Genomic DNA, 24,084 nt, shown 5'->3' with positions numbered 1-24,084 from the left:
CAAACACCTATGGAGTCATAATGTAAAACATGTTTTTATTTATTTTTTATTGAAAATGCAACTGTCTGACTTAATAAGGTGAAATTTTTAATTTTTAGAAGTTAATATGTGAAAAATTAACTCGTAATGAAATATTTAAGTGAAAATGAAAGGATATGATTGTACTTGTCATGTTCAAAGACAGGATGACATTTTTTAACTTTTATCAAGATTTACATTGCATCAACAGTAGTACAAATATAAATCATAATTATAACTACTAAACTCAAATAAGATGACAAAGGAAATTGAATATATTTTAAAATAACTAGAATCACGTACCTTAATTTGTTTCGAAACGAAGAAAACAAAAACAAGTATGCAAAATCAACACTCCAATATGACATTTAGATCCTCTAGAATGATGTATAAGTACAGAAGAGAAGACTACAAGAAAAAATACTATATATATTGCAATATAACAGTAGGCACCAGTGGTCTAGTGGTAGAATAGTACCCTGCCACGGTACAGACCCGGGTTCGATTCCCGGCTGGTGCAAATATCTCTTTTTTACTTTTGCAAAGACGTGCAAATATCTCTTTTTTACTTTTGCAAAGACGTGTTGGAGTGCTTGTTTTTGACCTGGTTCAGTTATGATTTTTTTTCCTAAGTTTTTATGACTTTTGCTAAGTAATGTTAGGGTGCTTGTTTTTGAGCATGGAAATTTATGTAAATAAAAATTGGAAGGCTACTACTTAGTAAGAATTGTTAGTTGTTGACTCAAAAAATGGTTGAAATCAATGAAGGATGAAAATGCATACTTGTACAAACAAATTTAGGTGCTCATACATAAGTTTACAACTTATACTCTTTCTAGTGTAAATTAATAAAATAAGTTAATAATGTAGTAATTTCAATTTCAATTGCAGTCTCCAAGAACATCTTCAATAAAGAAGCCTTAATAAAAGGATTAAACAAACAAAAGTGACATTAGGTAACTTTGAATTCAATTCCTCCACAAAAGTATGTAAACAAACAAAAGTGACAACCAATACCAAAATTTGCCCTTAAGTGATGAGAAAAACAACCAATACCCACGGCTTCTGTGGTGTGTCTGAATCGTTATGCAAGGGAGCACCTTGATCTTCACGAAGGGATTTACGGAGTCATTGCTGCATCTAAAGTGAAAATTACTGCCAAGTCTTATGGTGATCAAGTATCACAAAAAGCTAGTAATCTTCAATCTCTGCCAAGCTCAACATGAAGGAATGCACGACCTTTTACAATCATGTCTACACAACTGGACCTCAACCTCAACCTATTGGTGCAGTGAATATTTTTCTCTTTTTCTCTCCAATTATTCAACAGGAGTGAATTATAGTTACCAATTATTCTGGGATTTCCCCTTCCTCCAATTCATTTGGCAAGGGGAATAATTCACTAGCACCAATTATATCTATTTTATTTTCTGTTTTCTTGGCAAAATCACTATCAAAATCAAAAAGATCCCCAGGACTTGTTTGATCCAAAATGTCATGATAGAAATCCATCAAATCTTGATCGAAGTCAAAATCTATATCTTCTTCAGGTAGCTTTAGATTCTTGGTTTCTGACAAAGAATGTGAAAGATCACCTCCGGTGTCTCCTTCAAACAGAGACTTGTTGGAGGAATCATCTGGTGCTATCTCAGAACTCGTATGTTGGTTCACCAATTCATGTGATAAACTTGATTCCACTTGCTTCATTATATCAAAAACCTGAGGATCTACAGAGCTGTTGTCATCTTCTATCACCTCCTCCCTAAATGATAACCCTTGGGGGATTTGATTTTCTTCACTATCTTTCTGTGGTGATTTATGCTTTCTTGTATTCACATCCGTAATAACTTCAAAATTGATTCTGTGAGACGGCAAGAAAACAAAAACAACAGGAAACTCCAAAATGACTATATCTGCTAGTTGCTTTCTGATTGGCATTTTAATATCTATCTCTTTGAAAAGTGATTTGGGACCCTGTATTTGCATGAACCAGATAGAACTAATGAGTAAGAATAAAAGCATGTCTTAATGTGTTCGGTCAATGTGATCCTACAAGTCTGCAAGTTCAGTACGATACTGAAATTCAACAGTAGAAATTGGCAAAGAAAACCCACCTTTGGGTATTTACGAATGAAAAGCTTCAGAGAATCCAGCTGGACTTCACAAAATGGCCGTAGCTGATTATTCCATGGACCAGGTTTAAGGTGCTTCTCTAGAATGGAGTAAAAGCTTGAATTTTCATCAACTCTAGACAAAATGAGCACAACATCCTTTCAATATTCTATGGACTCCAAGCATGCACTAGGAAGGTAAGGTACAGTAATTTGTATTCTAAATCAAAGGCACCATCAATGTTACTCACCCATGGTCATGTAAAACAATATCTGTTGACTGAAAACGCCATTCAATTGTCCAAGATATAAACTTCTTCCTGAAAGCATTGTATGAAACAAAAGTTACCACCTTCACAATCCAAAATTGAAACATTCCTACAAGCTAGACCTCCCTCTGAGATTGTGTTAGAATATAAATCACACAACTTGATAAGAAAACCTAATAATCAGACTACCACACACACATCCACTAGGTATACTACAGATCATATCCACTATACACCAAAAGATAAAAAACTAAACAAGGAAACAATAATGAAACTGAAGCTAGTTATCATAAAACGATGAAAAATACCTATGATCATATCTAGACTGGTTTTTCTGTCTTTTCGACATTCCAGGAGGTAGAAACATCAGTTTGGTTTTCCTGCTCCCAGCAGCATTCTTTAGGCTTTTAAGTGGATGAGGTAACCTGAAATATGAATATGAATGAATGCCTAATTTAGATCTCATTCTCTGAGCAGATTCAGCCACCCTCTTCACCTCCTCCAGCAAACTATAATCTAAAGTAAACAAACAAATTAGCCATACGGATTTTAACAGAATCCACCAACAAACATCGCAGGTGTACCCATTAATGAAAAATCCTATCAGACACAACAAGTAATATAAAAAAAAAAATGCACAGAAAAATGCCGAAAAATACACCAAGAATAACAACTGTAAATTTCATGAATAATTGAAAAGGGGGTCTCATCCTCTCTACGAGTAAAATAATACAAAGCCATAATTTTTGTCAAATATAATTAAAGAGTACTTCAACTCATTTTCTATCCAGCAAGAAAATTGCTTTCTCACTCAAACTAACATGACATGACAAAAGGTCGCTTTGGTTAATCGAAGAACATTAAGGAATAAAACAATGTTATTGTGCTTATGCAATCAAGTAGGAAAAAAAAAGTTATCAGCATTTAAGACCGAGTACGAGGATTAAGAAACAAAGTACCTGATAGAAGGATGTTATCGTCGAACTTCGAAAGAGGAACAAACAGAGTCTGGTTCTTCTTCCCGCTGCACCCAGTTCGCTCTTTGTGAGATTTCACGCAAGGAAGACTGCAAGTGTGTAAGGAGCAACCGGGGCACGTGTATTTCCATGGGTTCGATTTGCACTCTTCACACACTGTTGGTCCTTTCGTGAGTTTTCGAATTGCGGCTTGTTCTTCTTCGGTTTGTGGCAAAGAAGAGGACATGTTTGTGATTCCACTGATAGCGTTGCTTCAAAATCTCGTCACGGTGAGTGCACTTCGGCGCGGCTAGGGCATACGATGGAAAGAAACACAGGATTGTTCTGTAACAAGGAGGAAGAAGAAACTGAAGAACTATTAAATAGTAATGGTTTTTAAATATTTTATAATTTTTAAAATGTTAAATATCTTTTCTTCTTTAATAACTAATAAAAAAACCTTCATGTCTATATATCTTTTAGAAAATAAATAAAAGAATAATAATGGTTAAATAATAAAGAGACTATGTAGAAAACAATGTCAATGATTTAGATAGTGATTTTTTTTAAGTTCATAAGAACATGTTTTGCAACCATTTTACGTGTGGCTATTTAACAAATATTATATGTAATCATTATCAATTACTTTAATAATTTAATTGATTTTTTAATAAAGATTAAATATATTTTTGTTTTTCAATTTTTAATGAAAATTAAAATTAGTTTCTTTTAGAAATTTTAAATCAATTTAGTCCACCAACGATATAAATGGATGAATTTAGTACTTTTAACCAAATATTTATAAATTTATTTGACATTTTAAATATATTTCTTTATAATATTTCAGTTTGTTTAAACCGTTTAACATATATGTTCGTTTTAATATTTTTGAGAAACTCGTTTAAAATGTTGAATAACCTTAAAAAGAATTTACGATATTTCTAAAAATGAAAAATTAAATTAATTTAAAGTTTTTAAAATAGAATAATTCCATTTTTTAATAAAAGTTGAAAGACAAAAAATATTTAACTCTTTTAATAATTATTATTAAGAAGGATATCAAAACCAATTTCATCTAAACACATATTTTATACATATGTGTGTCCAAATCCGGATGGAGGTTAGGGAACGGGTTAAAATCAAAATATTATTTTTGAAATTTTTTTAAAAATTTGGGGGTGGTGAATAGAGATATTAATCCTCTTATTTTTCTCTCGGCCCAAAACCATATACTGGACTGGGTGGGTTCAAATCCAAGCAACAGGTTCAATTTATTCTAACATTGCATTTGAGGTGTACTGAAATCCAAATAAGGCTGTTGCTTTCTTCACTCTCGTAATTACTAATAGAAGCCTCATAATAATAGGAAAAGATACCATCATCCTTAATTATTCCATTGCTGATGCAGTTGCAAAGGAAAAAGAGACAAAATGTTGCAGAGAGAGAAAAGGAGAGAAAATGTAAAAAAAACATTTAAATATTTTTTATTCAAACGTGTCAAATATTATAAATAATTTAAATATTATTATAAAATAATTTAAAATATCAAATAAATTTAATAAAATTTAAATTTAAAAATCTCTAAAATTTGAAAAATTAAATTAAGTCAAAATTTCGATCAACTGGTATTCCATTTTGAAAATGGCGGGGGATTTTATATTTGTACTTTTCTGTGTTCCAGTAGGATTCATTTTTACATAAGTATTCTTACGAGTGAATTAGAATTAACTTTTGTAGTCACTAACTTCTGAAATCTACGATTAAAACTTTTCTTTCCGAAACAAATCAGAAGTGTTGCATATTCTCAATTGGAAAATTCACCAAAATGTTTCAAACCCAACTTATATATGTTTTATATATGTTGTATGTTGAATTTTGCTTTAGCATTTAGCCATGATTGAACTAAAATTGTTTGGTCCAAAAATGAGTTAGGTCCAATAGGTGGCTCACTGAAACTAATTTCTTTCTTAATATATTAGAATTATTAAAATTAATATAAGTTAAAATTCTCTTTTAGTTCACTATTCTTTATAACAGATTTAATTAAATCCTTGGTTTTTATTTGGTTCAATTTAATTCTATAATTTTATAGAATGATCTAATTAGGTCAATTTTTTTAGAATGGTATTAGATTTTCATTAAAATTAATATATCAATTATTTCACTTAAAAAGTCTAAATTGAACCAAATCAGATGGTATGAAAAGTAGAGGATCAAATTAAGATTTTAACCATTAATATATTATTAACTGTTTATCAATAGCTCAATAAATTTAGACAATCATAATAAAACACTTACTAAAATTTAAGATCATTTACTTACTATATCGAAAACAATCTCAAAACAATACAGTGAGTTCAAAATATCTATTAAGTTTTTCCTTTTTTTTTTATCTGCTGAATAGTATAAGTACATTGATGTTAGTATTTTAACATCAAAATCAATGTACATAATATATTTGAAAGGCACATAGAAATTTAGTAAAAAATCCAAATTTCAAAATAAATACATTCATGTGATTATAAACAAGTTACAAAAATAATTTAGTCAAACACCTAAAACAATCTTTATAGCTGAATTTTTAGATGGATTCGTCAGTTCAAGAACTGTGTTTATAGAACTCCACAATGAATTGTTCTTCATCATGAACTCTTAAAAGTCTTGAATGAGAAAGTGAGGAGAGAAGAGAAAAAAAAAAAAAGCAAGATAGATGAAAATTTTCGAATTTTTAACATGCGTAAGAAAAACAACAAAACTTAGTAACTTAAACAGTAATATATAGGATTCACTATTAATAACTTTTGAAATAATATTTTTTCTTCATCATATTTATTTCTTTGTCGTTCTTTGACTATATAATATATCACGAGTTTTATAAAACATGTTTATGAATGACGTTTTGGTGGTATGGTTGGATACCCATTTTGTTCCTCACATAAATCAAGCCATAATAAATGGAGGAGCATGAATTGACAACCCTAATTCACTTACACTATTTGTCCAATTTGAACGAGGAGGAGCGTTTGAGTTGAGTGGAAAATGACAGATTTGTCCTTTACCAAGGTTCATAGAAAACATAACACTTAGGACAAAATTGGAACGTGCATCCATTTGGAGACATTAAGAAGAAAGGTTTCAATAGTAACATGGCTTTCCGTACTGCATGGCAAACCCATTTTTTTCCACGTAAAGACAAACAAGTGGTTTAGAATTTTGCATTATGAATCGATACTTGTATTTTTCTAACCCTATATATCTATTTCTTCTTCTTCTTCTCTGTGTATTTCTCTATTTAAATTTCAAAATCCCATGTCTTAGGGTTGTGTTGTGGGGTTCTAATAAATGACTCATACAAATGCTACTTCCCTTCTGCTATGAGCCAAAACATGGAGTGGGACATGTTTTCTTCAATTTCACTTCATCAATTCATGAAAGAGAAACCAAATCCGTGTCTCATGCTAAACATAATATGTTTTTTAATGCACAAAGCTTTTAAGGTTTTCAGATAGAAAATTAACCCATGTTTCTTTCGACAAAAGCACCTGGTTAATTTTTTACAAAAAGAAAACAAAATACAAATAGGTAATTTTCAAAAATATTACGAAGATGGATATTATATCAAGGTAAATACGGTTACATGTAAAAAAAATACTTCGTTAAAGTGACGTGACTTTAGTTTAAAATATTTTTAAAGTTGAAATCATATCAATATAATATAACTTTAGTTCCAAACATTAAGTTATACATCTTAAAATAACTTCTACCAAAATTGTATTAAAATGGTGTTATTTTTGACCTAACTTCAATTTAAATTAAAATAAAGTCATACTATGTTGATATAGTTTCAACTTAAAAATATTTTTTACCAAAATCATGTCACCTTAACAAGATTTGTTTTTAATAAAATTATATCAAGTGATACAACTTATCCATATTCATTTTTTTTTTAAATCTACCCATTTGGATAATTTTTCAAAAACTTTGCATCAAAATGGTGCTTTTGTCTTTCTGTTCTCAAACATGAACGGTTTTGAAGGTTATTTATTTATTTTTATGTTTTCTTGAAGGTCTTACATATCGTGTCTTATTTCATGTTCCTCATCAAATCCATAAGGAAAAATAAATATCATGAGATTCTCTTTAAAAAAATTTCTGATTCAAATCTTAATGTAGAATATACAACACTTATTGCTAAGATTACAATAATATTTTATCATTAAATTATAATTTTTATGATCATCATAAATATTTTTTATTATACTATTATATTCAAGAGTCATTCTGTATTTTTTTTTATATATTTTAATACTAAATTGATAATTTCTCAAAAATTCAATCGACCATTTTTACTGTGATGCTCGAAGAAAAACTTATTTAACATAAGTTTGATCATTACTATATTTGAAATTTTAATGAAAGAGATGAAATATAACAGATAGTTTACAGAGATATGTTGAAAAAAGAAAATTATAGAAAGTTAAAAGATATTGAATTTTGACCATGTAAAACGTAACAAAAGTCAACATGTAGGTACACTCTGTTACGTGACCCAACAATAGTACAATGTACGATAAAATCAATAAATATTAGATAAGCTTGATCCACCATATGTAGAAATAGTTAATGTAATATTTTATACTGCATGTTCCTCAATTTACTATTATTCAAAAAATCTAAACAATAACATTATTTTGTAAAAGGTAGATTCATGAAAAATGTATCTTAGGATTTATTTTATAAGTTAAAAAAAAATTAAACTAATACCAGAATTAATTTCATGATTATACGTTGAATAATAAAATAGTTTTACATTTATGATCAATAAACAACAACAACTTACAGCTATGATTTTGTATATTCAATAGTTATGATTATAATATCAAACTGTTTTACACTTTCATGGTATAACTTATTGTTTTCAATATATGGATAACCACCTTAAAATATCATGACAGAATTAAAACCAATTAACTGGAATCAATTTCCAAGAATCAAACAATAAATAAAAGATTGAACCTGAAAATTTTGACATTAGTTTATAAACACAAATATTATATATTTTTAGCTTCTATGATTTTTTCGAAATTAAAGTATACTATAAGAAAAGAATTTAATTTATGTAGTCTCATAATTTATCTTTTTTTTTTTGAATAAAAATTTAGCATATCTTACATCATCTTGTTGATGGAATGGTGTGAGATGATGTGTAAAATTCAAAATTGGCAATGTTGGTTCAATCTTAGGCGCCATATATATAAAAGCAAAACCAACAACCCAACGACGTTTCTTCAACTATTTTTCTTTCTTCTTCTTCTCTTCTCTTTCTTTCGCCATTCCCTTCTCTCACCAACCAAATCTTCGCCATTTTCTTCTTCCTCATTCCCCCATCAATGGAACAACACTAACAACCAAACAAAACTTCCAAACTCTAATTTAACTGCTTCAATTCCTAACTTTCTCTCTCGTTTCCGGGAAAATCGACCAACCCCGAATTTTCCCAGAAACGAGAGAGGAGGTGACGGGATTGCGGCCAAAAATATCATTTTTCAATCCTTCATTTGGAGATCACTGTTTCGTAGCTTCTGTTGGCCGTGTTCCGAGTCAGACCAGGGAGTCCCACGTTGGGGAATCGTTGAAATTTCAAAAAACTTGCTTCAGAATCTGAATTGGCTATGAACTTAGTGCGCGTGCATTGATCACAGCTCATTAGGCTCTGGGGAGAGAAAACAGAGAGAGAGATAGAGAGAGAGAGAGAGAAAGAGAGAGAAAGGTGTCATGGATGAAGAGTTCGAGAAAATCGAGGTTGAATACGCTCCTCTTTCCGAGGGACAGGAGATTGACATTGAATACGAGTTCGACGCGCCTCAGTTCTTCGCTTTCACGCGTCGAGAGACGGCTTGGGACGCTTCCGAAGCAGAGCAGTGGTTTGAATACGCCACGAGCTACCCACCTTCACGTAAGACTTTCACGAAAATCAAACAACGCTGTTATCTTTTGTCGTGTTTGGCGAAATGGGTTGAGTTTGTTTTTTCTTCTGTCTGAAGTTGATGAATCGTTGGATGAGTTTAATTCTCGTCTTAATGTTCAAGCTGTAATTTACTATGCATGGCGATATTTGATTGATCGTTGCATTAAGATTGAATGCTTCTCAAAATGAAAAAAGGGTTTTGATTGTTTTTTTTTCTTTTTTTCCTTTGCTTTGTGTGTAGCGTTTCTCTTGAAGACGAAGCGGGGAAACTGTGTTAGTAGCACGGAGAAGGAACATGTTTCAGATGTTGATGATGATAATAGCACAGGTAATGGTTTCATGCGTTCTACATTGTTGTTAAAATGACACAATGTTTAGATGCTTATTGTTTGCCTTGTGATTCAGGGATTCAATGTTGCTCAAAATGATTATCTTAAGATTTTGCATTTCGAATATATGAATTTGCTCAAAATGAATATTAGAACTTCTTGTTGATGTTTTTTTTGTTAAAATGGTCCCTTTCTTGTAGCATGAGATTGTTCAGTTTTCCAAATTCAGCTGCGTGTATGAAATCTGAGAAGAAATTGTGTAGTTTTGAAAGCTGATTACATGTTTATTCTTTTAACAAGATACGTCAAGTGGGAAAACAAAGCCTCTCAGAAAGTCAAGTCCATGTAAAGGAAAAGATTTCTCTTTTATGAAACCAACAGCAAGTAATTTGGCCAAGAAGAAGAACGTTTTAGAAGTTCGGAGCCCTGAGTCCATCAGGTATCAGTTATTTCTCACCTCCTGATTTTCATGCTGATGATGAACAATGTCATCTTTTGTGTTCAATCACAATTTTTTGAGTTTAACTTCTTCTATGCATGAAGTAATTTTTTACATTGATAGTCTTATTATATATGACAGTTTATGAATGAATGACACTATAAGAACATTCACATTGTTATGGATTCTCTGGTCATTTCTCTCATAAAAACTTGATTATTGATTGTTCATTCTATTGCTGTGTTAGATCTTACAAGCTATATTGATGTCATTCTCTGGCATTTTATCATATCAATATGAATAATATAACAAGACATTTCTTTGTTATGTCTTTTCCCTGGTGAAAATTTGTTTTATCCATTTCTTATTACTTTCCTTTGTTGTTAATCTCTTTTGCCATCTAATCTCAGCAGGTTTCAGAGACCGAATTCTTCTCCCACAGATAGCGCATTAACCAAAAGGCAAAAGCTAGAAGCTGGTTACTTGCGCAAGGTATGACATAGTTTATATTATAAACTTTCTTTCTCAAGTTTTTGAGTCTTAACTTTAGCTTAATACAATTTGGTAGTACTTACAATTAATGCATCTCTTTCTCTCAATTCTCACAATACCTTAATGTCATGTTGCAATCTACTTTTTCATTTTCAACTAAGAAAACTGAGCAATTGTCTTCTTTTATCTTTTGCACAGGAGTATATGTTCTTATCTTAGATTGCATTCTTTCTGGAAATTAAACATTAGGGATATACAATGTTTTTAATCTGGATTAGTCTCCATGAAAAACTGATATTTAGCAAATATGTGCTTTGCATTTTTTTTAAATGTGTTTACAGTTAATATTGCTTCAGTTTGATTTTTTGTTATTCATGACAGGTTGCCCGTTTGAAGCATCAAATTCGCTTTACACATAAGACTGAGGAGGTAATGAATCATCTTTTTATGGACTATGATCCATCAAATTCACTCTATCTGTTTCTAGGCACTGCACCTCTAAAGAGAGTAGAAACAAATGCCAGATGAATAGACATAGAAAGAGTAAACGATTGGAGAAACACAGAGTCACTAACACGTAGTCCCTTTCAAATGATGTTAACACCAATTTAACAAAAGGAAACATAGACTCCTTTTAAATAAAATGGTTGAGAAAAAAAAATCACATTGAATAAACCTTTCAAATATTGGAAAATTTGAAAACTATTACATGAACCATATAACCCTTTTTGGATTATGATGCAGGTTGATCACCCTGTTCCCAATTCAGCATCTAAAACAAATGTTACCATTGCTAAAGAACCAAATTTGGTGACAGCCCTTAGGGCACATAGACAGAACAAGTATATCAACTACTTCTCTAGTTATATTGAACATCATGGTTTTGTTACATTTTAGTAATAAACCATATCCAGCATGATAAATTGTTGTGTTGTGCATTTTGATAGGTGTAAAACCAGTGGTGAATCAGGTGGACCTACACAATCAAGTTCTCAGGAGTCTAAAGCAAAACCCTTGAATAAAAAAGTAAGTGCTTTTTATCAGTTTGTACTTAGCGAAGAAACTAATTAGCACTCAATCATACAGCATGTAAATGCATACTTTTGATAATATAATAATTAACTTTTTGGATATGGCAGATTTTGGAGGGTCCTGCACAAACATCGTCTAAGATGAAAACATCACGACCAACTCAATGTCAAGTAATTAATAACTTTTTCTGTCACAATGTTTCTTTTCTTGTGCATCAAACTCTATGTAGTGAGTTAGTACTTATTATGTTTTTTGACTTTTGTTTTTCAGGAGTTCCACTTGAGAACATCAGAGAGGGCAATGCAAAACACATCTAATAATGTTAGTTACTTAAATTTGCTTTATTTGTTGATGTTCTTGTTGTGTATTAAGAATTGTTTGCTTCTGTTTCTGTTTATTTAAAGTAAAATTATTTAGTTTTGTATTTCCAAGCTGTCATATTCTCCTTTCTGATAAGATATTTTTAAACATATTTTATTCAATGAACTTCTTATAATTTTAAATAAATTTTATATATTAAAAATGTTTTGGAAAATATGTTATTAGTGCTCTGTTAATTCATAACTTTATATGATTTTCATTTTAGGGGCGAAGAAGTCTGAAATGCAATTCTATCTCAAATACCGAAACAGGGAATCTCAGAAGGTATGAAAATATAATACTGTATGGAGACATATGTTTTGTTTGCAGTTTTTATTTTTTGTAATGTGGTTTTAAAATAACTTACATTTTTCTTTCAAAACTTAAAAGAAAAATATTTATTATCGAAATACTTTTTGTGGTTTGCTTTAGTTTTCAAAAATACTAACATAATCAATGCGAGTTTTAGTATTTTTAATTAATGTTTTGGTTTTTATTTCACTTTAAATAGACTCCATTAAATTATATTACTTTTAAACAGTTGTTATATTTTATAAATTTTGCTTCACAATTTGTAAATATTTAAACTTTTATAATATTTTACTTACCCTTCGGTTTTTTGTAACTTAAAAAATTAATTTGGGTTTGTGTTGTTGTTATGACTAATAGTAACTTAAAATATTGTATTTCATTATTAAGATTTAGTGTTTTGTATAACACCCAAATTTTTAATTTTAAGATTTTCATTATTTTATATCAATTCGCATTTAATATAAGTTTCATATAAACTATTAGTATGTATTGGAGAAACTTATTTATTAATCATTATTTAAAAGTAATTAGAAAAAATTAATAAAAATTTTCAGTAAAAATCACATAGAAATATACTGATAAATATTTAGACTGTCTTAATAAGCATTTTTATTTCTGAGGCTTTAATTACTCCAAAGACAAAGACAATAGTTAATAAAATAATGTGATATAAAAATATTTTTGTTAATAATTATATAAGTGGGATCAGTAATGAATGATTCCATTAATGTATCTTTTGAGTGCATATAAATAAGCAATTTTTTTGGAATGTTCTCTTCCCTCACAGGACACACTCTGGTACTGTGGGATCAGTGCAGGAAAAATGTAGAACCAGTAACAAACTTCGAGGTAGCTCTGATGTTAAGGTAAGCAAATTCTCCATCCAATTTTTTAATATAACTAAAAAAATCATATTAACTAAAAATAATTAATAATATTTTAAAAATGGGATACTAAAATAGGATGAAATTAATTTAGATTTTTATATTTGAAACATAGAAGAGTGTTATTAACTGATGTTTGTGGTGCTTGTTGAAGAAGCTCTCAAGTAAAAGTGAAAGAGGTGTCTTCCGAAATATTAAAGTATATCCATTGGTAATTCGTTTTGCTCTTGTGTTTCTTTTCTGAGTTTACCATGTTTTTATATTGTAATTCAATTTTTCATTCATAGGAGCTAAACGACCAGGATTCTACAAATGAACCACCCTCTGAATTGTTTAGCAAGGTACTAAAACTTGTTCATTTTCTTATCAAATAATCTGTTCTAAGGTTCACATTTTATGCATAATTCAATGCTTATAATGATTCATGTTTGCATAAAGACACAAATATTGGTTTTTAATCTTGGGGCCGAATCAATTTGCAGCTCACACTGGCTTCTGAGGTGGAACAAACGGCAAAATCATCATCAAAGAAGCAGACAATGTCCAAGGTTTATCTCTCTTACCATATTCTTATGACACAAACTAAGATTGTTTGTGAATATAGCATCCTACTAAAGCATGGATATTCCTATTATTATTCTATTGAAGGGCTCGAAGGAGAATAGACATGGATCCTTTCAAGATAACGAGGTATGGTAATGTAGATTCTTTCAAAGCTTTTTTCACATTCATTCATGTTTCACACTTGACAGCATAAAAATCTATATGCAGAGAAGATGTTTGAAAAAACACCTCTGCAGAACATGATGTAATGAATTATTGAAATAATCTATTTTTCACAATTACTCATATGCAAGTCTTGTTTTATACTTGACATTTAACATCTAGAGAATGAAAGTGGTGAAAGAAGGAATGCAGAGATCATGTGTGAAGCAGTATCAACGTGTGAATGAAATGAGGTCCCTCATCTCAAAGCAGACCTGTATGCTGGCAAGTAGACACAATTCCAAATCTAATCTGTTTTTTTGAGGTTGTTTTATGTTTATAATGATGGCATCATTATGGGAACTTAACTTAGAAGTACTAAAGTTGCAGCAACTTGTTGTTTTTGACTCAGGAAATATGATTCTAATAGAAAATATAGTGGTGTTTCAGATTGGTGCTCGTTAGTGTAGAACATTTGGTTAAAATTCCACAAAATGCTACTCTGAATGACAGGAAGTTCAGCAATAAGAAACACTGGAAACCAACGAAGGGGCATTGTTTGGTGATATGTGGAAACAAAGGATTGGTTAGGGAGGAAGTTACAAGATAAAACCTAATGCACTTATGTATGTATTGAACAACATAGCATTATACTTTGAAGATTCTTCAAAGACACAAATGAAATGTGGTACAGTTGAGGCGTAAAAATAGAATAATACTATACTTGTAAATTGTTGCTTGTTTCCACTACAGTTTACCTGCTTTTTGTAAGTTCAAAGCATTTGAGATTTTTTCAGATTCATTTTCTTTGACAAGCTTCAACCAGTAGTATTGCGTTTACTTATACACTAACTCTCAATACTCATTTGTTACTTTTACAGAAATTATAATATTTTAAATTAAAATAATAAATACTGTTATGCCGCTCTATATTGTAATGTTTAACATTTATTCAAAATTGAAATAAAACTTGGAATAATATGAAAACACCTAACTTGTTTGGTTATTGACTTCCACTATTGTATGGAAAATTGTTAAGTTTTTCTATACTTTCAATATAAAGCATAATTTAGGTTATTCAATATTTAGAGGCTTCAAAATGTAAAATATAAAATTGAAAAATAAAGTTAAATATGAATAGTGAAATTTCAGAAAATTAGAAGAGATCAATCCTATATTCATACAACCAAACAATCCAAATAATACAGTTCTCTGTATATTACATTTAAGTTCAACAATCAACCAATTTAATTAATTAATTAAATATATGTAAATTAAATTTCAATTCATATTGGATTATCAAATTAAGATTCAATTAATTCATTATTTGAATTTTAATTTGAGAAACATATTATCACAGAAAGAAAAATAGAAATTGAGAAAAAGAAGAAAAGAAGAAAAAAATTAATCGAAGAATGATTAGTGTAAAAGTCAATTTATGTTGTTTAATGTTGATTTCGTGAGAGATTTAGTTATCAATTACAAAATAATTAAAACACAATAAAAGAATAATAGAAGAATATGAAAAGATTAAAATATATAGAAAAAAAAACTATGATTGAAAATTGTGCAATTGATTTTTATATGTAGTTTTGACCAGAATTAGGTCTCCCATAAGCTTTGAACCTAAATTCTAATTTTGCAAACTCAAGAAATTATAGACCTAATCTGAGCTCTAATCAACTTTAGAAGTCATTAAAAATTTGTAAGCTAAAACAAACAAAATCACGGTAGGATTCTCTTTACAAATTTTCAATAAATATATCAAAATTTTTAAAAATAAAAAAAAAAAATCCAAATCCAACAAATCAGACACCTAAAAGTGTAGAATCAATGTAATTGAAATAAGACAAAAATAATGTTTCCAAAAAATTTATGAGAGTAAATATGAGATGAACTAAAAATACAAAGTTAACACAATTATTATTAATAAAAAATGAATTAAAACTAAAATTTAGACAAAAGTACCATCACTATACGATAAAACTACAAATATGTATATAAATATATACTAACAGTATATTTTCAATGTTAAACAGAGGATCACACCAAGAAATCCAGTAAAAGTTCTAGACTCGTGTATGACACCCGAATACAAGACAAGAAGAGTTTAATATCGAAAATTCACAAAAGATTATCATTCTAAAGTTTTCTTGAGCATACAAAGGAATATAGTAGTAATTCAGTTGATGTAATTCAGTTCACAAACTGTCTGAAGGAAAGGAACCATTGAGTGACTACTACTCTAAAGACTAAATACTTCTACAAAATACAGTTCTATATATAAGCCCTATTCTCTTTACTGTTAAATGTTTAAGACTTGATAGTCTCAAAAACTATAACAATCCAATGGTTTCAGGGGAAATTATCAAATAATTTCCAAAAAGATTGGAGTTCTTTCAGCACCCTCTTCACCCCAACCTTTGGCTTCGCCTATAGGCTGTTATTTGATACAACATTCTCAAAGCGAACAAACCATTGATCATTAGAGCATTTCTGAGATTGTAACCGTTCCATTTGTGGGGGATGGAGGTTGTTACCCTTTTGAATCAAAAATTGTGCATAATCAATGGTCTTTGAAGGAGGGGCAAAGATGCTGCTGGGAGGTGCTGGGAGTAGTGATGCCAAAACCCTGGCAACCTCATGCATAGTTGGCCTCTCAGAAGGGTTTCCTTTTGTGCAGAGAAGAGCAAGCTGAAAGGTCTTCTTTACATGGGTCAGATCCATGCAGGTAATAGACACCTCAGGATCCACAGTCTCCATTATAGTGTTGTTATCTGCCTTGGATAATATCTGCAAGCCATGTTCCACACAACATTATTCCCAGCTTCAACATTTCATATCTCAAATCATGTATGAGTTCTTTTGCATACACAAATGTGTTTGGTTTAGCTTTGGATGACAACAAAGCCTTGTTGAAGTAGAAGAGGTTGTTATAGTGTTGTTACAGACACTATTCTGCTTGATTAAAGACAGAACTATTAGAAGAAAAAAAATGCAGAAAACACTTACCAAGTGATGCAGGTTGGAATCATTGTCCACTGCTTTCTTCCCTGTTAATAGCTCAAGTAGAACAATACCAAAGCTATACACGTCAGATTTTTCATTCAACCTAGAACTCCTGGCATACTCAGGGTCAATATAGCCTATTGTCCCAACCACAGATGTTGATGCATGTGTTCTTGTAGTTGACAAACATTTGGCAATGCCAAAATCAGAGAGACGAGCTTCAAAGTTCTCATCTATCAGAATATTTGAGGACTTGATATCCCTGTGAATGATTCTAGGATTGCAGTCATGATGGAGGTAAGCAAGTCCTTCAGAAGCTCCCACAGCAATCCTCAACCGTGCTTCCCAATCAAGTTTTACCTTTTTCAAGGGACCTGTTAGAAAAGAAAGGTAAGCAACAAGAACAATCTTAAGCCACCTTCATACATATTTACCTTAAAATAAGGTTCTAGTGTAAGTAAATATACCATGTAGAAGATCCCAGAGAGAGCCATTCTCCATATAGTCATAGAAGAGAAGATTTCCATTAGGAGTTAGAGCATAACCATGCAAAGTGACAAGATTCCTGTGTCTGATGCTACCAATAGTTTCAAGTTCTGTCTCAAACTCCCTTGAGTTGTGTTGATGCTGGTTGTATAGTCGTTTAATTGCAATTGGCCGGGAATTCTTCAAAACACACTTGTACACTGTACCTGAGGCACCATATCCTACAATATACTTCTCACTGAGATTCTCAGTAACTCTCATGATATCATCAAAGGTGTGGATGGCCAGGCCCATATGAAGAATTACAAGTTTTGGTGGCCCTGAAGAGAAGGAAGAAAAAGAGAAAAACAAATGAGAATTTCTAACATAACAATACTAGACAGTATCATGTTGAACATACCTTGTTCAGTTCCACTGGATCCTTTAATCAACTCTATGGATTGGCTTGATCTGTAGAGAGCAACAGTTACCATCGCCAATAATATGATGGTACCAACTATGAGACAAACAACTGCAGCCCTTGAGAAAACCACTGAACAAAGAAGTACAAAATAATTGTAACTATGTATAGATATAATCATCATACATATAATTGTAACTATCAAGTCATCTAAGATGGATATCACACACCTCTGGATTTTGGTACGTAAGGATCACATATGGATCCTAACCAATTTCCGCATAACAATGGATTTCCAATGAAGCTGCAACATATCATATTACAAGTCATTGATAAATGAATTAAGAAGCCAAGAATATCCTACAGTTTCCTTCAATACCTGTCAGCTGAAAACCGTGAGAAGTTCTTCATTAGAGGAATGACCCCGGATAAGTTATTATATGAGACATTCCTAACAAATAAAATAAAGCATTTAGACCAACTACTCAGACGCAACACAAATCTGTAGAAAATAATCAGAAAGGAGGCAATGGCTAGCTGCTAGGAATACACACAGGGAGTTAAGACTTAAGCAATTTGTAAGCTGATCTGGAATCTTCCCACGCAAATCATTGTTGTTTAAAATCCTATTAGAATTACAGAGAAACGAATAGCATGTTATTTAGAATATGAGTAGTTTCAAAATATCAACTAGGAAATACATCATTGCTTAACATACAGAGACACTAGATTCTGCAGCTGACCAATTTCTGGAGGTATACTACCCAACAGAAGGTTGAATGAGATGTCACTGAAGGAAAAAAAAAAAAAAACTTATAAAACCATAGAAACAAATAATATAATGGGAATCAAGTGAAATTTAACCTTTACAAAGTTTAACAAAACTCACATAATTTGTATGCTTCTAAGATTCCCAAATTCAGCAGGCAAGGGACCCTGAAGACTATTATGGCTTAAGTTCCTATATACAATGTGAAAATATCACAGCTACATTAGCAAGTGAAACACAAAGTATAAGGTAGATCAAATTGTTTAGAAGCAGCATTTGCCTTACAAAGTTAGAAGATGCTCAAGATAACCAACAGACCCTGGAACATGCCCTGAAAAATTATTGCTAGATAGATCTCTAAAACATGAAAAGAAAAAAAGAATCAGCATATGTAGCAATTTTGTTAGGTTAGATATAGTTTCATGGAACTTACAACGTATCAAGATTTATTATATGGCCTAATTCAACAGGTATGCTCCCTTTGAAGTTGTTTGCAGAAAGGTTTCTGGCAATCCAACAAAAGTTTCTCATCATATTAATAAATTGAGAAGTAATCCACTACAAAAGAATGAAAGAAGTCTAAACGCAGTAAGATGAAACATACAAGTAAGTCAAGCTCTGGAGGCTGCTAAAGCTCAAAGGAATTGAACCACTTAAATGATTTCCATGCACATTACTGCAGAAGTAAACAAATGATTGGACAATATTCCAAGCTAAGGTAATGAAAAAATAAACAATGTTCAAAAGCATTCCACAAAATTTCAAACTAGAGCTCAGAATTCTTACAACTTATTCAAGGCCGTACAGGAGCTAATGTTAAGTGGAATAGATCCTTCAAGATGATTATTGGCAAGATTCCTGGATGACATTAACTGATGCAAATTAACACACCACCAAATTGAGAAATGCAATAATAATAATAATAAGGCAGAAAGATCTAACTCACAATTCAAACAAGTGTTCGAGCTTCCCAAGTTCATCCGGAATTTGGCCAACTAGTTGATTGTCATTCAATTGCCTGTAAAAACAACTCTTCTTTTAACTTCATGAAAAAAGCAGGACACAATGAAGACAATAAATTGGAGATCAACTCACAGGTAGCTAAGTCTTGACATATTGCCAAGTTCTGGAGGTATTGGTCCAGTAATCATGTTTCCATGAAGGTACCTAAATTATGGAAGAAAAAAACTGAGACAAATCATTACTAATAGAAGTTATTACTCTGTGTGTGATTATACTTACAGCTTGCCAGTAAAAGACAGATTGCCTAGTATGGGAGGGATGGGTCCTATCAGCTCATTTTCACTCAAATCCCTGCCACAATGTGATAGTACACGTTATACACGATTCATCAGTGAACCAAAATTATTTTCAGAAACGTAAAATCAAACAACATATGTTCAGTATTAGTATACTTACAAAATGGCAAGGGCTTGCATTAAACCAATGACTTCCGGAATCTTACCAGTTAGTCTATTTCCTTGAAGTGACCTGGGAAGAAAAGTCACAACGATTCATGCATTATATACAATTCAAGGATACAAGATGATTAAAACAAATCTACAAGCAGGTGATACAAGATATTAAGAACATAATCTGATATCCCAACAAAACAATAGTAACAAGTTCACTGCCATGTACTTACAAAGTAGCTACTTGAAGAAATCCGATATTATAGGGAATCTCCCCAGAAATCTGGTTATATGACAGATCCCTGAAATTCATTCAAAAGGTTAAGTTACAATTTGGACAAAAACGAACTATAATGCAGCAATTAAAAGAACCAGTGATGTAACATACAAGATTTCAAAATTTGTGCAGTTTCCAATGCTGTCAGGTATGGTGCCAGTCAAATTATTGCCTCTCACATCACTGAGAAGTCACGTAAAACACAACAAAATAAAAAACTTAATAAACCAAAGATTAAAAGGATGTTTAGAAGGAAAGAAAGAAAAAAAGAAGAGAAAACTCATTGAAAGGGTTCAAAATACTCACAAATACCATAAACCAGTTAATTGACAGATATCAGGCGACAGAGTTCCACTCAACATGTTTCCCCGCAAGCCGCTATCTCATGGTTATATCACGAACAGTACAAAACCATGTAAGCTTTCGACCATTATTTATAAGATACAGTTGCATAGTATAATAAGATGTAACAAGAAATCTGTAATAGCTGAAAAAATAATTAACATTAAGGTAAAAAAAGATTAAAGAAGAGCTCACAGGTACTGCAGGACTTCATTCCAGTAGAGTAGCCTTGGAATCTCACCAGTGAGTCTATTTCGAGCAAGATCGCTGAAAACATAACCATACAATTGTTAGAACATTGTGAAAAGCTCCAGTCACAGTTATAACATCGTAACATAGCGACTTGTTAACTATCACAAGACTCACATTGGATCATATATTTGATTTCTATACGGCAAAGATGACAAAGAGGGAACTTACAGAGTCTTCAAGTTAGGAATTTGGGTTAATGTTGAAGGGATAGGACCAGTCAACTGATTACTCTTTAAATTCCTGCATTCGCAAGCTCAACTCAGGACTTGTTGTAGAATGATAAAACCAATGTAAAACATTGAATACAAATTCTAATTTCAATCTTACAGGAACACAAGCTGCTTTAGTTTTGATATGGAGAAAGGTATATCACCATATAGCAGATTATCAGACAAATCCCTTCCAATTAAAATGAAGAAGAAAATGTGATCAGCATTTGCATCATGGAAAATTTCAACAATGTGGAAAAACAGCATACAAATAAGTAAACAGAAACAAGACCGTAACATGGTTCATACAGATGAATAAGTGCAGCACAGTTCCCAATTTCATCCGGAATTTGACCGGTTAATTTATTCCCCTGCAGGTCTCTGTCAATGCCAGAAGTGCATGATTCAAGTTAAATGTAAGAAGAAAAAAAAACTAAGAAAGAAAAGAGTGTCATCAAATCAACCAAAAAATGATATTTACATGGATTGCAAGTTTCCTAAGTCACCAATGGTCGGTGATATCTCCCCACCAAGGTTCAAGCTTGACAAGTTTCTTTAGAAACAAGAAGTATTGTAAGTCGTTCAATCTTAGAAAATGTAACTAATCAGAGTGATTAATGCAATTGAAAAGTTCAGAGATAGAAGACTAACAGAGAGATAACAGTAAGGCTGACATTGTCACATAAGACTCCGCTCCAGGAGCAGAAATCGTCACTATGCAAATCATCCCAATCATGCAGAACATCTGCTACATTGCTGAATGAAGCCTTAATCTTCATCAATGCTTGTCCTACATACATTTTCACGTACATGAAAATTCAAGCACAACAAAACCTTATGGATGTAAAATGAATCAGTTATATTCTCTGAACAGTAAGAAAATTGACACACTATTTGACTCTATATGCAACTATCTTCATCTCTCTCCTGCTTTCTGTCTTCTTCATATACTTGTATCTCAAAAATACACAACAAAATCAAAAAGGGACAACTTTTTGTTGCTCCACGTTGAACTTCAAAAGACATTTTCCACAATCAATATAAAGTGACTCACAATCCATTCTTATGTAATTTCCAACATAATATTATGTCAAATTTTCCCATTTAGAGATTGCAATTAGAACATGGCTTAGAAACATTACTTGACTATGAAAATACATTAATTGAAAAAGGGATAAATTAAAAAAAAAGGTTCAAAACATGCTTAATATTCTTCAACATTCATAGGCCCAGTGAGAAATTTAAACTAATGAAAATCAAACAAATAAAGATATAAACACTACAGTAAAAATGTTAAACGATGGATACAACTAGGTTAACCTTGTCCAAGCAAATGAAAAAAAAAAGTGAAAGAGATAAAAGGGACTGGAAAATTAAATGATTATTCTTTACAGATTCAGGTTTGGGTGATTAACTATGAGGACTCGAATTTCTTTTAGTTTGAGTTACTGTTGAAGCTACATAACAAGATATATACAAGGACAGAAATTAATATTTAATATATGCTAACATAAAAGTATATAAACTTAACCAAAAATACAACAATGAAAAATTAAATGCATAATTGAACGCTTGATAATTCTTGTTTAGCTGTTACTTTATGGTATATTAACTTTTTATATTTTTCACCTCAAACTAATGAGATAAAAAAAAAAAAAAAACTTGCCTTTTGCTCAAGAGGCATCAAGAAAAAGAAATGCATTTGTTACATTCAATTGAAAAAGCACTTAATAGATGAACTCACAAAGCACGAGTTTAGTTCTCAAAAGAAACAAAATCGACACATCACAGCAAAAATATACGCCTCAAATCTTTCAACCTAACAAAGTTCTGCTAAGTCGCCAAAAATTAACCAGACACCAATGTAACAGAAGCCATAAGTAAAGCACAGTAAACATGAACAGTGGGGAAAAAACACCAAAAAATTCTCATTCAGCACCAAATCACACAAAAAAAACACTGTTGAAAAAAGAACTGTTCTTTACAATTTAAAACTGTTGCTCCTTTGTATATTTTCTGCAAAGAAGGAATATTTAAAACAAGGTTTAGTTATTTTGTCCTATACTTTTACAATATCCACATTAAAACGACAGATGAAATTATCAGAAGACCATTAATAGAAATAAAATTTAAACCAAACTCCACCAAAAACAAGTGAACTCACTCATCCACCCACTCACTAGTCACTCTGCAATCATTCAAGTCCTCAAGGAAACCCCATGAAAACGACCAAGCTTACATTTTTAACCCTCCAACAAAAACAAAACACGATCCTCGTACACACCCACATGCACGGACGCAAGAGAAACTCTTGTTTTCTCTCTGGGCCATGCAAAGGAAACAAATGAACAAAAGGGGTGTCTAAAGTGAGAGTGCACACACACCTTCGTCACTTAGAGGAGAAGCAAAAGGAGAGAGAAGAAGCAGCAGGAACTCCATTGCCAGGAGAAGCAACAGAAAGTGGTTTCTGAGCTCGGCAAGAAAAGCCAAGACACCTTTCATTGGAAAAGAAGTGAGAGAGATGAAGATGGAAGAGAGTGAAAGTGAGAAAGTATGATGAAGAATGGGTTATGAGTGAGGAAGTCACAGAAGAGGAGGGAGAGTGGTAGAGTAGAGTGCAGGCGTTTGGCGTGAAGTGAAGGGAAAAACATAAATGGGTTTTATGAAGAGAGAGAGAATGAAGAAACATAAATGGTAGCCGTCATTCTAGTCTATCGGACTCTACACACAAAACAATAGCAATGCCATTGCCAATGCCAATGTAGTACTTCTGCTAAATCATACGACAATGCTGTTCCACGCGCTTCTCTTTCACCTTCTCAACCTTCACTCTTCACTCTTCTTTCTCTGTTGCACTGCATTTCCATTTTCTTTTCACCATTTTCAAAGGATAAGTCACCATTTTTGGCTTTTCAAAGAATATAACAACAAGTGACCATTAAAAAACTCACTTTTGTCGTTACATCTCACAGATAAGTTATTATGAGTAAGATATACTGTTTTAAAACTAGTTTTATCACTTTTTTTTTTATTCTAAAAAGTCATAAAAAATA

General features: G+C 31.5%; 3 protein-coding genes and 1 non-coding gene across 13 annotated transcripts; 2 read left to right on the top strand and 2 right to left on the bottom strand.

The window, feature by feature from the left end:
- Positions 1–467: 467 nt before the first annotated feature.
- TRNAG-GCC (transfer RNA glycine (anticodon GCC)) lies at positions 468–538 on the top strand. The gene has a single exon. It is a non-coding gene; the product is annotated as a tRNA-Gly (tRNA).
- Positions 539–950: 412 nt separating this feature from the next.
- Positions 951–3,719, bottom strand: LOC114180329 (HIT-type Zinc finger family protein). The gene is made up of 5 exons (XM_028066624.2): positions 3,358–3,719; positions 2,707–2,914; positions 2,381–2,449; positions 2,133–2,265; positions 951–1,992 (listed from the first exon to the last, which is right to left on the bottom strand). Exons 1-5 carry the CDS (start codon positions 3,599–3,601, stop codon positions 1,369–1,371), a joined length of 1,278 nt encoding a protein of 425 aa, XP_027922425.1. The 5' UTR covers positions 3,602–3,719; the 3' UTR covers positions 951–1,368.
- A 4,920-nt stretch (positions 3,720–8,639) lies between these two features.
- On the top strand, positions 8,640–14,606 carry LOC114181704 (uncharacterized). Of its 10 annotated transcripts, none has more exons than XM_085672355.1 (17): positions 8,640–9,310; positions 9,564–9,650; positions 9,952–10,090; positions 10,501–10,582; positions 10,964–11,011; positions 11,327–11,424; positions 11,530–11,608; positions 11,722–11,784; positions 11,885–11,935; positions 12,201–12,259; positions 13,074–13,152; positions 13,325–13,381; positions 13,458–13,511; positions 13,653–13,718; positions 13,819–13,860; positions 14,059–14,160; positions 14,389–14,606. In XM_085672355.1, exons 1-17 carry the CDS (start codon positions 9,130–9,132, stop codon positions 14,401–14,403), a joined length of 1,302 nt encoding a protein of 433 aa, XP_085528481.1. In that variant the 5' UTR covers positions 8,640–9,129; the 3' UTR covers positions 14,404–14,606. The 10 variants fall into 10 exon arrangements, with proteins under 10 accessions (XP_085528481.1, XP_027924034.1, XP_085528482.1 ...); XM_028068233.2 differs by having other exon boundaries at positions 14,326–14,606; XM_085672356.1 differs by having other exon boundaries at positions 14,288–14,606.
- A 1,344-nt stretch (positions 14,607–15,950) lies between these two features.
- Positions 15,951–23,922, bottom strand: LOC114182511 (uncharacterized). The gene is made up of 27 exons (XM_028069395.2): positions 23,416–23,922; positions 21,683–21,821; positions 21,513–21,584; positions 21,341–21,412; positions 21,150–21,221; positions 20,991–21,062; positions 20,766–20,837; positions 20,535–20,606; positions 20,340–20,411; positions 20,185–20,253; positions 19,959–20,030; positions 19,782–19,853; positions 19,635–19,706; positions 19,486–19,557; positions 19,326–19,397; positions 19,144–19,215; positions 18,973–19,044; positions 18,825–18,896; positions 18,660–18,731; positions 18,489–18,560; positions 18,325–18,396; positions 18,150–18,221; positions 18,001–18,074; positions 17,771–17,902; positions 17,352–17,690; positions 16,888–17,258; positions 15,951–16,668 (listed from the first exon to the last, which is right to left on the bottom strand). The coding sequence occupies exons 1-27, from the start codon at positions 23,531–23,533 to the stop codon at positions 16,309–16,311; spliced, it is 2,970 nt and encodes a 989-aa protein (XP_027925196.1). The 5' UTR covers positions 23,534–23,922; the 3' UTR covers positions 15,951–16,308.
- Positions 23,923–24,084: the final 162 nt, after the last annotated feature.

Source organism: Vigna unguiculata, chromosome 4, assembly GCF_037176805.1.
Source record: "Vigna unguiculata cultivar grain cowpea cultivar isolate G323 ecotype 2 chromosome 4, ASM3717680v1, whole genome shotgun sequence".
Taxonomy (NCBI): domain Eukaryota; kingdom Viridiplantae; phylum Streptophyta; class Magnoliopsida; order Fabales; family Fabaceae; genus Vigna; species Vigna unguiculata.
Note: the sequence above shows the minus strand (reverse complement) of the source record. Positions and strands in the feature narration are given on the sequence as shown.

Excerpts from the sequence above, each read along its gene's own strand:
- LOC114181704 (XM_028068228.2), top strand. The coding sequence starts at position 9,130 with ATGGATGAAGAGTTCGAGAAAATCGAGGTTGAATACGCTCCTCTTTCC. Across the intron at positions 9,651-9,951 it reads TGATGATGATAATAGCACAG|ATACGTCAAGTGGGAAAACA; the intron begins GTAATGGTTTCA and ends TCTTTTAACAAG. Across the intron at positions 13,153-13,324 it reads GAGGTAGCTCTGATGTTAAG|AAGCTCTCAAGTAAAAGTGA; the intron begins GTAAGCAAATTC and ends TGCTTGTTGAAG.
- LOC114182511 (XM_028069395.2), bottom strand. The coding sequence starts at position 23,533 with ATGAAAGGTGTCTTGGCTTTTCTTGCCGAGCTCAGAAACCACTTTCTG. Across the intron at positions 21,585-21,682 it reads AGCCTTACTGTTATCTCTCT|AAACTTGTCAAGCTTGAACC; the intron begins GTTAGTCTTCTA and ends TTGTTTCTAAAG. Across the intron at positions 19,398-19,485 it reads CTCGAACACTTGTTTGAATT|GAATCTTGCCAATAATCATC; the intron begins GTGAGTTAGATC and ends AATGTCATCCAG.
- LOC114180329 (XM_028066624.2), bottom strand. The coding sequence starts at position 3,601 with ATGTCCTCTTCTTTGCCACAAACCGAAGAAGAACAAGCCGCAATTCGA. Across the intron at positions 2,266-2,380 it reads ATTGTTTTACATGACCATGG|AGTTGATGAAAATTCAAGCT; the intron begins GTGAGTAACATT and ends CATTTTGTCTAG. Across the intron at positions 1,993-2,132 it reads TCATTCGTAAATACCCAAAG|GGTCCCAAATCACTTTTCAA; the intron begins GTGGGTTTTCTT and ends ATGCAAATACAG.